The sequence below is a fragment of the Leuciscus leuciscus genome, assembly GCF_965113295.1.
Source record: "Leuciscus leuciscus genome assembly, chromosome: 1".
Taxonomy (NCBI): domain Eukaryota; kingdom Metazoa; phylum Chordata; class Actinopteri; order Cypriniformes; family Leuciscidae; genus Leuciscus; species Leuciscus leuciscus.
In genome coordinates this window covers 53,699,314-53,715,162 of record NC_138725.1, presented here as the reverse complement: position 1 = coordinate 53,715,162, position 15,849 = coordinate 53,699,314, and the positions used below count along the sequence as shown (strand labels likewise).

General features: G+C 38.5%; 1 protein-coding gene across 5 annotated transcripts in view; it reads right to left on the bottom strand.

The window, feature by feature from the left end:
* The window catches only part of lrrc4ba (leucine rich repeat containing 4Ba), a 41,406-nt gene that overhangs the window by 13,376 nt on the left and 12,181 nt on the right, over window positions 1-15,849 (bottom strand). For 2 of the 5 annotated variants that reach the window (XM_082142392.1, XM_082142394.1), the window contains one exon: window positions 1,746-2,261. In XM_082142392.1, the coding sequence (XP_081998518.1) occupies window positions 1,746-1,991 (246 nt within the window). In that variant the 5' untranslated portion in view covers window positions 1,992-2,261. Of the gene's footprint in view, window positions 1-1,745; window positions 2,262-5,571; window positions 6,272-6,306; window positions 6,377-6,955; window positions 8,797-15,668; window positions 15,704-15,849 lie in introns of those variants that run through there. The other 3 variants (XM_082142395.1, XM_082142393.1, XM_082142396.1) reach the window with 3 other exon arrangements.

Sequence of the window (15,849 nt, the reverse complement as noted above, 5' to 3'; positions counted from 1 at the left end):
AACTAGTATATGAAACATATAAGTTAAAATACATTAATGACTCGTTATAACATAGTACAAACGTCCTCTATAATAAAGTGATTTTGTATGATTTGTAACCAGGCACTAAAGCGATTACCCATAAAACGTGCTTTGAACCAATCGGATTGCTTGGGTCCTAAGCTCGGAATCATCTCTTCAGTGGGACTCATTTGTTCACCACACTGGCTCTCATTAAAAATGAATGACTTCCGGCCACTTTGACGCTCTCGTCGGCGGCGGGGTGAACGCACAGTTAGAACGCTTTGGTGGCAAAGCATTTTTTTCAGTTTGAGACGCTATATGTGAATTATCCGCGGAACAGTTACTAGTATCTGATTTCGCAGATAGTTTGTTTCTGAATATAAAGATGTCAACACAATGTAACGTTCTTGCTCTGGCACTAGTTTTGGATGAAGAGATGTGCTTCTTGTTGTTGTTTGTCATAGTTGTACAAGCAGGATGTGGTGGCTGGTCAGTGTGGAATTTGTCCCCTACATCCCCCCCAACACCCCTTCCACAGTAATTGGACGGCTGGGTAAAAAGTGACAGAGATGAGCACTGCGTTATACCCAAAGTTGAAGATTCTTCTCTTGGCGACCGGTAAAAATCGCAGAGCGCTTAGCACTTAGCATGAAATAGACACTCAGCGCCTTTTCACGCTGCTGCCGTTTTAAAAAAGCGGCGCTCCCATTGAAAACAATTGGAAAAATGCGCTAGCCATGGGGAAAAAAATGCTTTTGTGGACACACGGCCTAACAGAAATGGTAATTATGAACTGTAAGACAAATCACTGCATGAGGTTTCCTAAAAAAAACAACTCCCCTTTTCCACAGAAAAAAGCATACAGTTTATAAGTGACATGAGAGTGACAATGGCAGAATGTTCATGTTTTGGTGAACTATTCCTTCAAAACCCAACAGAATGGCCTGCAACTGTAAATCTTAGTAATGGTGAAGCAAAAATTACTTAACTAAAGAGTAAACAACAGTCATAACAGAATATCAACAGTCTTATTAGCATTTGCTAAAACGTAATGAAAAGACTAGAGAATATTCACACATCATAAACACTATGGGTTCTGACACCATTTGTCTCTGTGCATCTGATGTAGCCAGAACTGCTTTTCTTGGGCAGCGAGAAGCTTCCTCCTGGCCTACTGCCACAATCCCCTCTGTATATAGAGCAGGGGAGGGGAGGAGGGTGTTAAACACACTGGGTTGGGGGTGTTGAAGAGGAGGGTGGAAACTGTCAGAGCTGCACTCTTGTGGTAAAATGCTATGGAAGAAAAAGAAGCCAAAGAATCTAGGATGCCTTCAGGTGTTAAAACATTTTTAGATTTTTAATCATTTCAAGTGGGGCTCGAGGACACAACAAACCAAATCAGAATTTTTATGCTTAAATGGAGGCTTGATGAAAAGCATTATTGTTCCTCATTTTTAATAGGCTTGTTTTTTGGTTAACACTTTCAGTGCCAGGGTTAGCCGTAAATTTGCGGTTATCTTGAGAATAAATCTAAACCTTCACACTCAAAGTAGGTCATCTTAATGCCTGACTTCACACTGAAACCTCAATATTTGAGCATGGCTGAGCCATTAGTGTAAACACAACTCAGTGTTCAAGCTACATTAGTGAAACTGATACTCAATAAAGCTAAGAAACAAACAAACACATAAACATCCTTTCCCAAAGCCTAATGGGAAAAGAATGCTGTGGTCAGTATTTACCTGTATCGAGTTCTCCTGTAAGTTGAGGTATCGTGTGTTGTTGGATATACTGTCTGGCACCTCTTCTAAGTTTCGTCTTGTACAGATCACTCGACTGGCTTGATTAGAACAACTGCACGGCGTGGGACAGGTGGAGGCGGCTCCGACTGCGTCTTGGCCTGGGAGGATGAGCCGCAACAGCAGATGAACCAATAAGAGGAGGAGGGGGGAGGGACTAGGAAGGCTGGTCACCGTGGTGATGCGCATGGCAACTGGGTCATGACCCTTCCTGTATTCCAAAGAGGATGATAGGCTGATTCCAATGGCTCTTGAATGCTGTCTCTTTAAATGTTGCAGCTTCCTCCCGCAACGGATGTCACTTCTGCATTTTTCAGTCGAAATGTTCAGTCTCCTTGGTTGGTGGAGTGTTTTGTCCTTGTTTTTTTTTCATCCAGATACAATTACATAAGTTGTGTCATCTTTGCCTAAACAGGTCCTCTAATGTGACAGGCCGCTTTGTGATGAATACATGTTTTACTGCAAAAGAGAGAAAAAGAAGAAAGCCATGTTTTGTTACTCTTACAGAGTCAAATATTTAAGGTTTGCATAATAGCTAAAATGCCACATAATAATTACTTGCAATCAAATGAATGTTGAAGAAAATGAATGCATCAAGTTGACAGGGACAAAAATAGTTTTTAGGGATGCAAGGACTAAAGGTGTTTCCTTCTCTCGTCTGGAAAACTCAACTACTGTATATTTGTAATGGATTATTGTCTCTCTGTGCATATTAATGATCCTCTTGATAGGTATTCATGTTATGTATATTGTAACCAACCTAAAACACCCTAGAATTCAAATTTATGACATCTGTCAAGCATAATGTAAAGGATATTTCACAAATGTATTGCCACCTGGAGTTTGGCAGTGTATATATATATATATATATATTTATAAACGCTTTAGCCCTTATGTCGTGTGAGTCATTTTGACCTGGAGAGGATATTCTTTTCCCCAAAAATGTTAGATAATGTTATCACATTGAATTAAAACTTACTGACTTTGCTCACACAGGGTATGACTACTTCTCAAAAATTGGGGATAATTTTTTATACTTTTCGGGGATTTTTTCCCACCTTGTTAAACTTGTGGTGTTCCCGGTCCAAAATGACCAGCCTATAGAAAAATTGCTTTTAAATCTCTTGTTATGCTCTATTATCACCAAATATTGGATTCAATCTTTTTGTCAATTTGTTTTCTTTCAATTAGGACAGGTTTTGTATTTCTTTTTGGAACTCATTGATCGTAGGTCTCATTGATCTGAGCTTATGCACCGTAGATTTTGAGGGGGGAAAAAGCTCAGATAAATGAGGCCCGATCAATCAGTTCCAAAAAGAAATACAAAACCTGTCCTAATTGAAAGAAAACAAGTTGACAAAAAAAATGTAATCCAATATTTGGTGATAATAGAGCATAATGAGAGATTTACATGCAATTTTTAAAAGGCCGGTCATTTTTGACCAGGAACATCAAAGGTGTTACAGGGTTTTCAACACAGCATTAGGGTTAGTTAAAAGCTATTTTCTAAATGCATCCTATTGAACTTATTGGGAATGATTAATATATGTGTACGTTTCTTTTCTTTCTTTTTTTTTACTTGCGATTTTTAATCAAATCTTCCGTCGCGTCTAAATGATTACTTTTGAATCGTCTTCATCACTTACATTAGTGTTGGTACCGTCCTTTTAATTTAAACCGTGTATTATGTTGCTAGTGATTAACAAAAAATATATCACCGAAACCACAATTTTACTTGTATTTTTGGCGAGTGTTAATTCTGGACCCTGGCTGTATGCAATACACAGTCTGACAGAACATATCTGGCTACACTTACTCACCTTTACCAGATGTATGTGCTTAGATCCCTTGTGCTTTTCTGCAATAATACTGCACGTGTGAACTATGGTACTAATCTTTATGTCCATACTCGCCCATAGACTTGAGGCTCATGGGGTCTTAGAGCAGCATTAACTGGTGCAATGTGCTACAGCTGATGGATTGCTAATTCAACACGAACCCCATGCAAGGGGGCTCAGCTCTCTCACTGCAGGTTATTTAGACTCCAGTAACCTTAAATAAGGGTATCCAATGAGACACAGGCCATTACTAATGATGATGGCCCTAATTATCGTACTCTGACATGCATGTTCATTTAACACAGGATTTTACACTCGGCGCAGTGAAAAATAAGAGAGGAAGAGAGACAGGATATGGAGCGAGAGAGAGCAGGGCAGAAGGCAGAAGGATGGAGAGATTATTAAACTGATAGATGACTGTACAGCTGCAGGGATAGAAGAGAATCATCAACACTAATAGATGAATACTGAGACAGAGAGAGAGAGAGAGATCCAAGTGAAATGTGAGCGAGAGACAGACAGTAAGGAACAGATATAGAGAGAAGGAAATGTTAAGAGGATGAGATAGAGGGTGAGGAAAGAGAGGAGAGGGAGAAACATTAATATTAATAATTTCTCCCAGAGAGAGCAGCATGAGGAAGGCTTAATAGAAAGGGATGAATATGAAACAGAGAGAGAGATAGAAAGAGGAGAACGACAACATAGGTGCATCAAAAACAACAAGAGCACACGGAAGATGGGAGAGATGCAAGGAAGACTACACAAAGGAATGAATATAAAACAGGTAGAGAGAGAAATAACTACTCCTGTTTTTGTGTGTGTGTGTGTGTGTGAGATTGGGAGTCGATAAAATTTGTTTGAACACTCAATGAAATACACAATACAGTAGTACATTGACAATACAAACTCACAGACAAAATTTCCACCAGACAAGTGTGTATGCACATACATTTGTGTTATGTTATTTTTTGTTCATTTTTAAAGGTCACATGAAACTTTGAAAACAAGAAATGCCTTCAGACCCTGCAACGAATATCTGCCACTGGATATGATGCCACACTCTATGCATTTTCTTGTCAATAATAATAATACTTATGAACACCATACAATAATTGAAATCGTTAAAATCTACTCTACTTTGTTGCATTATTTGTACGTCAAGAGTCTAATGGTAAAATATCTGTCCACTATATGATTATGCAGTTTAGTCAAGAGTTCACCAAAGTTAAACTTTCTAATTCTAAAATTTCTTTACATGTGCAAAGATTGATTTGCATGCATATGGATGGAAATGAAAGTCTGCACATGTCCTTATCTGTTAAGACAATCTTTTCTCTTTGCAAATGTATTCTTACATGTTCTAAAGATGCAGGATCTTTCCTAACTTATCCTAAATTTAGATTTAGTGCAAACTGAATTAATGAATTATGATTCCTGCATGAGAATATTTGCAGACTCTCTTTAATAAGCACAAATACAAGGTGATGAACCCAAGCTCAAAAACACACACACACACACACACACACACACACACACACACGCACACACACTCTCCAGTCAGGAGAACAAATGTGACGTCCCCTGCTGCTGCTTCAGTGACCATAACCAGTGTTTTACTGTAAGCATTAGCATGCCGTTATGGGCAAAAGCCATTTGTAGGGCTGTCATGTAACAGGAAGCCATGCCCCAGGCCCTCTTCTATAAACACTGCAACTGAAGCATCACTAATACGGTCACAGCTACCTGCAGCAATACCTGCATCAGTTGTTCCCTACTGCACCTGCTGGTAACCAGGTGGGTAACCAGTCCACACTCCCCACTAGCCCCAAATTTGTTTTCAGTAGCCCCGGAACTTATGTTGTTTTAGTAGAATTTTTGTAGAAAAAAACTACATAAATGTGGAAAATATTAATGATTAAATGAATACCCACTGAAGCTGTGAAGTTGACCTGTAGTTGTCTCCTTTCAGCAGTGGTTCTCAACCAGGGGGCCGGGGCCCACTACGGGCCCGCAGCAAACTTCCAAGAGGGACTCAAGATGACTTAGAAGTATTTAAATGAATAAATTAGAGTTATGTTAGTTTAATATGTTAATAAGAATCTAAAATCACATGCTAAAAAATCAAGATGTAAACGGAAATCTTTGTTCTGTAGTTCTATTGCAAATAGTTCTGGAATACAGAACATAACTTCTGGAATCACAAAATGAATGGTGTTTAATTAAATATATAAAATTAATAAGCCCTGTTAATGGAAAAAAGAAAGTTTGAAAACAAGCAGCTTTGTCATAATTACAGCAGAAATATCTTAGCGAATGAATATTGTATTGGAAAATGTGGGACCTTCAAGCCAAAAAGGTTGAGAACCATTGCCTTAAGAATCTATTTCTACCAGATTTAACCCTTCATTCAATTTTGCTGATGTAACCTAATAAATGTTGGTTGATTCATTGATGTTAAAAATATTTTTGAATTTAATAAACTTAGATGTTCTAGTACCACAAAGCAAACTGTTTTTGGTTAACAATTTTTGTATGTATAAACGTTGTCCATTCAATTCTACATTACATTCCAAGTATTCTGAATATGATAGTTTTATGTGAAAATCTTTTATTTTGAATCTGTTGACTCATTTCACAAAACCGGTCTAAATGATTTGTTCACTTACAAGACTGATCTGGTTCTGATTCTTCTCAGCTCAACGACTGATCCAGTCGCAGTGGTTCTCAGGTTAACTGCTCACAAGACATTTACATTTACATTTATCTGACGCTTTTATCCAAAGCGACTTACAATTGCTATATACGTCAGAGGTCGTACGCCTCTGGAACAACTAGGGGTTAAGTGTCTTGCTCAGGGACACATTGGTGTCTTACAGTGGATTCAAACCCGGTCTAAATGATTTGATTTAGACCGGATAAAACACACACCAAAGGCATGTGTTTTATCCATTGCGCCATCACCACCACAAGAGGAGAAGATTCCGTATATATGTGATTTAAATTCAGGTCTTTTTCTCAATGACTTGGAATATTTGAAATATTACATTGGCATTTCTTAAGCATGTTAACAAATAAAAAAAATAAAACGATGTCAGATTCATTAATGGAGCTGTCTTTCTAAATGTGTGGAGCAAGAATCCTGCTGCAAATATACCCAATTAAACATTTTATTTCTTTTATGGACATTTAGAGATTCATAAATATTTATAATATAACGAACATTATACTGTTGTTTGCATAATAATGATTTCATAAAACTAATGGTACCGGTATATACACTTTTAGAAAACAGTTCAATGTGGGCAAAGGGGAAACGTACCTGCATTCATTTGCAAGGAGGTTATGCATTTAACAGCATGACTTAACCAGGTTACATCTGATGTTTAAAATGGATCATGGGCTCAGTCCCTGATGTTTGCAGAATCTCATCACACTCGTTCGTAAAGTTGCATTTTGTGAGACAAAAGAAAAGGGCAAGAGCGCTCACCAAGAAGTAATTATTAAAACATCATCCTTGAAATTACGGTCACCTTATTTTATCTATCTGTGTTGTGTCATCTTCATGCATGATTGACAAGACCTACAATTAGCTCAAAGTGCCAACTGCCAATTAAATGGCTGTAATAGGAGATAGCATCTGCTGTGATGTTGATGGGAAATGGAGTCCAAAATGACAGTGATGACAGGAAACTGAGTCAGCTGTGAGCCTGTTGGGAAATGTGATTTGAATGGTTGGCACATGAAATGTGTTTGCAGTGTGCACGCCAGTCACTTTGATCCTGTTGTGGTCACTGCCTCACACACACTCGAATTCTCAACCCACCTTGAGCCCTTTATCAAATGATTTGTGTCTGTCCATTAACATGTTAAACCCCACTGATTGCCTTTATCCTCTCTTCCATTCTACGAACACTCTCTCCCTCTCCCACACACTCCTGTCTCTGTGCTCAGTCTGTCTCTGTCTGTGTCCAGTAGGTGTGTAAATATGCCGCTGGCCTCTAAGCCTGAAGAAAGGTTAACCTGCTGCACTGAAACATATTAACCCTTTAGCCTACGTTCTGCATCAGCATCCAGGAGGGTCTCAGCCTCATTCTCTGTTTCAAATCTTAGCACAGATTTACCATGGTTACTTTTCACCAAACTTTCTCTAAACACCAAATTGTCTTCTACAGTGATATCACTCTCAAGGATGGATATCACTCCATCACATAGTGCTTTTTAAACAGTCAGACAGACACAGTCTCTCTCTCTCTCTCTCTCTCTCTCTCACACACACACACACACACACACACACACACACACACACACACACACATTAAACACTACAGATTATAGGTACAGGTATACAGAAAATACCTGGATGTCCTACAACTACAACGATGACGGTTTTAATATCCGGTGAGATAATGGGAGGGGAGCTCTCAATGGTGGAGAACAGTGAAATGGCTGATGTTGGTGGTCACACTTTTTTAAAATTTTATAATGGTTAATCCGCTTGCTCACACCAAAAAAGATAACTATAACGATAAGTATATTAGCACACCACACCAATGAATAATGCCTTGGATAATGTCATCTTCCACTTTAAATGCACTAGCTCATTAAATGCTGGTGGATTCTGATTGGTTGTCAATGTTTTTATCATTCATCAGCAGGGGAAAATCATCCTGAAAGTGACTCCAACGATATCGTTGCTCTGCGTCGCTATCGCTATGTGTAGTAGAGCTGTGGTATAGACTATTCTCACAGAGTTACAATGCTTATAGTTATATTTAGCCTCCTTGGAGTGAATGGGCCTAAAAGCTACTTCGTCATAAATGCATCTTTAACGGACAGCTCTGTCGCTTAGTTACATGCATCGTGAGACCAAGACTGCAAAACTGTAAGCACATTATCTGCTTTACACCGTTTGCAATTGTAAAACAAACTTTTTGCAAAATGCTAAACACAGTTCTTGTTTCATTTGGAAAACACTGCCATTTAAATGCCACATTCATTTACAGATTACCTACACCCAATGACCATGTATGAAAACACTTATACATAATTTGTTTACTTAGAAATCAAAACTCAATGTTTTCAGGAAGAAATTATTTATTTTACACCCTTGAGTTTCGGTTTAGTGTAAATATACCTAATTTGATCCAAAACTCAGTGTTCTGAGAAGCAAATACATTTTTCACCCCTGAATTTTCTGTTTATTTTGTAAATACACTGAATGTGCAAGTCAAGTCACCTTTATTTTTATAGCACTTTACACAATACAGATCGTTTCAAAGCAGCTTTACAATAGTAACAAAATTAAATTTTGCAGTAAAGCAGCTCTAACAAGCCAATAGTGACATTATTCAGCTCAAGTCAGTTCGGTGTTGATTCAGTTCAGTTCAAAAACTGTAAAGTTTTATCAATTATGCATACATACTGTATATACAGTGTATTTGTTCACATATACATGTACGTGTGAGTGCTATGACAAACTCCACAGCACACTGAACAAGCAAAAGACATAGTAGTGTTTTAAATTTTTCACATCCGTGTGTAGTTTGACATTGTCATACAATTGCAAACTGAGTGTAAAGAAGATATTGTGCTTACAGTTTTGCAGACTTGGTCTGAAGATTAGGTACATAAGTGAATGCCTTCGCTAAGTGGGCCTCAAGTACCACTACTAAAAGTGCAAGCATTTTTAAAAAACTGTATGCACAAACAATTTTTGGAAGAGTTAAAATAGTGTTTGCTTTTGCAAGAGATGTGTTGCATGTTGTGGGTGCGTTTTGTGGTTTTGTTTTTAGAGTTTTGAGAAATGGAGCCATAGTTTCAGAAATTGTAAGCAATTTTTAAAAACTGTAATATTATTAATATATAAGGCAATCTTAACTTAATTAAAATGCTAAACACAAAATAATCATCAAGATGTTTCTTTTCCCCTCTATACCTATTGTTTTTATTGAAGAACATACCGTTTCTTTCACTTCTAGTTTCTCCTAATAATATATTAGTTCATATATATATTGACTATAATATATGTGACCCTGGACCACAAAACCAGTCACATGGGTCATTTTTATGAAATTGAGATTTATACATCATATGAAAGCTGGATAAATAAGCTTGTCATTGATGTATTGTTTGTTATGATGATAGGACAATATTTGATTGAGATACAACAATTTGGAAATCTGGAATCTGCGGGCGCAAAAAAAAAAAAATCGAAACATTAAGAAAATCGCCTTTAAAATTGTCCATTTACGTTCGCGACTGTGCTGCATCCACTCACAAAAATAAATGTTTTATATATTAAAGGTAGAAAATTTACTAAATATCTTCATGGAACATGATCTTTACTTAATATCCTAATGATTTTTGGCATAAAAGAAAAATCGATAATTTTGACCCATACAATGTATTGTTGGCTATTGCCACAAATATACCCGTGCGACTTGTGACCTTTGTGGTCCAGGGTCACACATTTAACAGAAACTGGGAAAGCATAGGTAAACCACAATTCCTTTTGTGATACCAGAAGTTTCAAGTTAATTTACATTTATGCATTTGGCAGACGCTTTTATCCAAAGCGACTTACATTGCATTTCAAGGTACACATTTACATTCTTATCAGTTCTTGCTTTCCTGGGAATCGAACCCATGACCTTGGCGTTGCAAGCACCAACGCTCTACTGTTTGAGCTACAGGAAAGTCATTTACTTAGTTTATAGTTCTGTTATATAACGGGCTTTCGGTTGAGAACCACTGCCTTAAAGGAGAACTTGGTAACTTTTTTAACTTAATAAAACTGTCTAGAAATCTTTTGGATGGTTAAACAACCTGTTCTGGTGATATTGGTGACTTTCCCCGCTCCCCCCAGCGTTCCCAGGCGGAAAACCAACCTTGCAACTTGCAACACTACCGTCCCGGCAAGTTAGAAATTGGAAGTCTCGTGAGAAGCGAGAACTAGAACGAGAACGAGCGCGAAACACAAATTGCTTTACGGCAATTCGACATAAACACACACGCATGTATGATGTATTACCAGATTACCCACCTCGGTAGACATAGCTCCACGCGATACAGTTGGCTTGCTCCGATCAAAACAAACGCACATGAGCAGCGGTAGAGAGGGGGAGGAGGCCGCCGCAAATGAGTTTTTTACGACTGTGTGGTGAAATATACGCCCCCCCCACAGCTGTAGGGTGTGACTAGAGTTCGCTAGAGTTACCGAGTTCTCCTTTAAGGTGTGAAATGAAAAAAAAAAAGACACATCACCTTTAACCTCTTAATGATAATACTCAACCATGCACATATCTTACGTTTAGCACATATACTGTACACAGCCACATAGAGCAGTTGCAGTGCACTGCTTCCTCCTGAGGGAAAATCCAATTTTAGGATTAGACACTAGTATGGATTCTGAGGCCAGTGACATGGCCTCCTTGTTTCAGCTACAAAACCTTCTATGATATCAACTGGAATAGAAAGGTGATGCCTCAGCATTACATCTAAGATCCCATCACGAACAATACACATACTGCGGCGAGAGATTTGAAGGAAAGCAGTGGAAACGTGAACATACTCTACCCCCACATGTCTGCCAGCTGATGCGGAGAAAGAAAAAAAAGCTCATTCTATTTTTACTTCAGAGTTCAGTCCAGCAACTGTGTTTATTCCTTTTAGAGGGAGATGTTTGAGGTGGCACGCCGCAGACAAGGGGGGCCGCTCAAATAAAGGATTCTGCCGTGTAAGCAAAACCCCAGAGATAACCCATTCATCTGCTGTTATACAACAAAACATGTGGACCTATGATGAAAAATGGTAATTATTGGTCGGGCAGATTGCCATTGACAGATGCACTGGCACTACAACAGTGTGTATGTTGAGCTGTTATTGTTTCCCCTATAATAAAATTGTGACAATTAATTTTAGTGGCGGTTACCGGCTACCACACTGGGTGGCTGCACTATTTCAGCTGAGACAAGAGTACTGCAGTTAAGGAAAGTGGAGTTTTTCCAAAACAAGACATCAATAAAATGTTTGTGTATCACTGAAAACAGGAAACTATATAAAATAGCCTCTGGCATTCAGTGAGCAATATATCAAAAAATATTTGACGATCAAGTTATCTTGGTGTGAAACAGCGAGATCAATGGTGCAAGTAACACATAACGCTCCTGATCCTCAGCGTTGAGATGATGTTAATGAAATGTAACTAAATCCAATAACTGGGCCATACGTTCCTCACACAGAGCCGTACAGTGCGTTAACTAGGCTCAGCAGTCGGCTAAGTACCTTATCATCAGCACAGACAGTGAGCGAGCTAACATAAACTCCACACAGACTCTACAGCAGTCGTCACCATTGGGGAAAGACTCTGATTATGCAAACATTACGGGGAAAAAGAAAAACCATACATACTTAAATCTCTGCTCAGCATAAGGATGAATTTATGTTGAACAGCAGGCACTTTCTATGTCTTCGCAGGCTAAGATGGAGCGTTAATTCCAAAATAGAAGTTAGTTAAAGGCTATCAGATGGTTTAAGTATGTAATTGTAATTATGAAGACAAGATGACCCTGACATGACTTATAAAACTAATTTAACGCTTTATTAATAAAGACACTGACTAGGGATCTCGGAGCGTACAAAATTTGAATTAACATTTTAAATAATAATAATAATAATAATAACACTGATTATATTAATGTTGAAGCATGCACATAAATCTTTAATGATCAAATTGAGATATGTATACTGAGTCTGCAAGAATGTCTAATAATATAGAAATGAAAAAAGCAAGGATTTGAGAACATGGACTCTTTGGTGCGAGTGGAGTTTCTAGTGGCACTTGCACATCCTCGATACTAATCTACAGGTCAATTTTCTGACCAAAAATTACAGAGCACAAAACACCCGCAGGACTTTTTTTTTTTTCCAGATCTGCTCTTGGAGTAAATGTGCCAGATGTCCTTCACTGAGAGACAGAAAGTTCACACTGCTTGTCACTCAAGATGACTGCAAGGAAACTTGTAGCAGGTGCTGCGTCTGTTTGTTAGGTTTTTATTTTGTTATTGATACCATGTTTTACACCATCAGCATGTTTGTGTATCTAAAATGTCCCCTGAATCCATGATGCATTGCGTGGCTGTTTTTCCAGGCAACAAATGTTTCAATCCATGCATCAAAACATTCAGGTGATTATTTTTTGGGGGGTTCTGCCTAAAAATAGAAATAAATAAACAGGCAACATTTTTACAAGTTGACATCAAGCACATTGTTACTAAATAAATATTTTACTCAATGTTTATAGTGTATCTTTTTCTAGGAAGAATTAAGCTCTGTTGTGCTAATGTAATGTGACGCGTAGCAATATTTTATTTTTAGGCAGTCACATGGGAGTGAGGCTGACATGTTTTTTTTATTCTGTTGCTTCACTATGGGCAGCAAAAATGCATCTGTCGGTACTCACCACAATAAGGTCTGTGTTACAACTCGTTTTAACTTTTCTTTCCATTATTTATCGATTCCGTAACCTCAAAGAGGATCTTCAGACTTTCTGCATGCTTTATTCGTCTGATCTTTGGTGTAAGGATTGTGTGCTCAGCTTCATTTTCATCCCCACCTTGTCTCCCATTATTGCTCTGGTCCTGGGGTTTCAAACTGCCATGCTGAATCCAAGTAAAACAGCCTCAGAGATGCACTGAGCCAAGACTTTTACATAAATAAATGTGCTCGCTGTGCAACGTTATGACACTCACCCACTTAAAAAGTCCACTACCAAAATATATTTAACACTATATAGCAGGCTTAAACTTCACAACTTTACCTAATCTTATGAGATACGATTACAAACTATTTTAACTTGACAACACGCTTCCATACACATTTAATAAAAATGTATAAAACATACATAAATGCAATAAATTATCCATTGCCACGATTCAAGAAACATATAAAAAGAATTTAAATGCATAAGAAAAAATTTATTTCAATATTTTAATTTGTACACGTCCATAATTGCAGGCTCTGTGACTCCAAACATAAACAATTAATTTAATCTCAACATTAAGGAAGATGCTTAGCCATCTGCAAACAGTGCAGCCATTTAAGCCAATGAATGAGGTGTTGACGTCACGTGCCCACATCCCACACACACACTCCTCCACGTTTGCACAAAGCTCGCGCGATGTCAGAGACATGACTAATAGTATGCTAACTCTCCTGCTTTGTGTTGGCTGTGTAGTGGCTGATTTATGTGTAGGCTCGGGGGAGAGAAGCCCCCCAGGTTATTGAAATATTCTATGTGGGGTTTGAGGCTGAATGTTTGTACAGGTAAATCGATGGTTGCAGTCGATACTCTACCCATGGCTAAGCGAGCCGAGAGGGGCGAGCAGGGCCTAACAGAAGCCGGCGCGACTCCTGCCCTTCTCCATACAGGTCACATCACGTATCGCAGCAAATTAATCCCGACCTCCATTTTACTTTCACACTTTATTTTTACACACTCGAGTTACGCTGCCGTCTGCCAATGACATGATCTGTGCGTGGCCGTATTCGAGTGGTCTGTGAAAGACTGCAGGGCTGGATGAGATCTGATGGGATGTGATTGGGAATGATGGGGCTGCTGATGGTAGAGGAGAGATCCTCTTCTCGCATGTGTCATAAAGTTTTTGCGCTCAGCCTCGGAGTCGGCGGGGCTTTTCCACAGAGATGTTACGGATCGGGATGAAAGATGACGTGCGGGACTGCACGACAGTACGCGCATATGCAGACGTGTGAACAACTCACACTTGCGGGCACTTTGAAACCTCGAGTGTGCATGAGAAAACAAGTCATAAGTATTCAGTGATCCTCATCCAATCAGATGTTAAGTACACACAGACACTATAAGATCATAAGCGCATGCATGTACACAGCACTCTCTCACACATACATACAAACACTCCTTGATTTACTCGCACTAACAATTCCTCTCGGAGACTACTGATACTTCCTGACTGTCTGCATTTAGGATGCAACTGGAGGGCCGGGGTCCGGCCTCTCTGTAATCAGACACTTTTTAAAATAAATAAAAGTGTTAGCAAAAACATCCCTATTGAAAAATAAATACACCAAAATGTATTTGAAATACATTTATTTTATGCTAAGTATACTACAAATACGTTTACATATTTATGTACTTAATATAAATACCCTACAATTGTATTGTTGGTATACTAAATTGTTATACTTAAAGTCTGCTAAATTGGAACTAATTTTGTACTTAATGCACTTGAGTGATCTGGAAATAGTGCTGAAGTTCCAAGAACTTAAGGACTAAACAACCTTCAAGGCTTTTTAAACTTGCAGGTAAAACTTGTCTTGCCGAACTTTCCATTTTTAGTTTACTCTACGCTGTTGCTGGGGCAATGCAGCCAAAGTTTTTTCCTCGCTTGACTATCTTTGTAATAAAAGAGCTTTTGTGAAGCGAAACACCCCTAGGTTGTGAGACATATATACACGTGCTTCTGGCAAACAATTAATTGGCACTTTGCAGTGCTAAAAGTGTTGATACGCTTGATTCCTGTTTGGCTGGGAGGGGAGCAGAGCAGCAGCCATTAATCAGAGTGTCTCTCAGCCATTTACAGAAGCATGTAAACTATCACACTGTTGCAGTGGCAGTGCAGCCGCAGCCATGCCAGCTCATCTCAGCGATATGTGTTTCCAGGGCCTTCTGTGAAATCTTACTTCAGCACTTTTGACCACCTCTCTCTCTTTCTTATTCCTCTCGCTCCTGTGATTTCATGTGGCTCTGCAGGCTAGAACCATGCAGACTCTGTATGTCTCAGTCAGTGGGGTGTGGATGTGTCCTCTTATGAAATCAATGCTTCTGTTCGCACTTGTGTGTGTATGTGTGTGTGTCAGAGTGTGTGTGTGTGTGTGCGCAATTTTTTTTCTGTACAAACATTTTGGTGAGTGTATTTACATGAGCAGTCATTGAGATTTAAAGGGAAAGTTCACCCAAAAATTATAATTCTGTGATAATTTATTTACTCACCATCATGTCAGTCCAAACCTATGTCTTTTTTACTTCTGTGGAACACAAAAGATTATATTTTGAAGAATGTCTCAGCATTTTTTTATTGTTTTTTACCCAATGTTGTCTTGGACCCAACTGACTTTCATTTTATCTAAACAATTTTTTTAAACATTGTTCTTTACTCAGGGTGAATAATTGA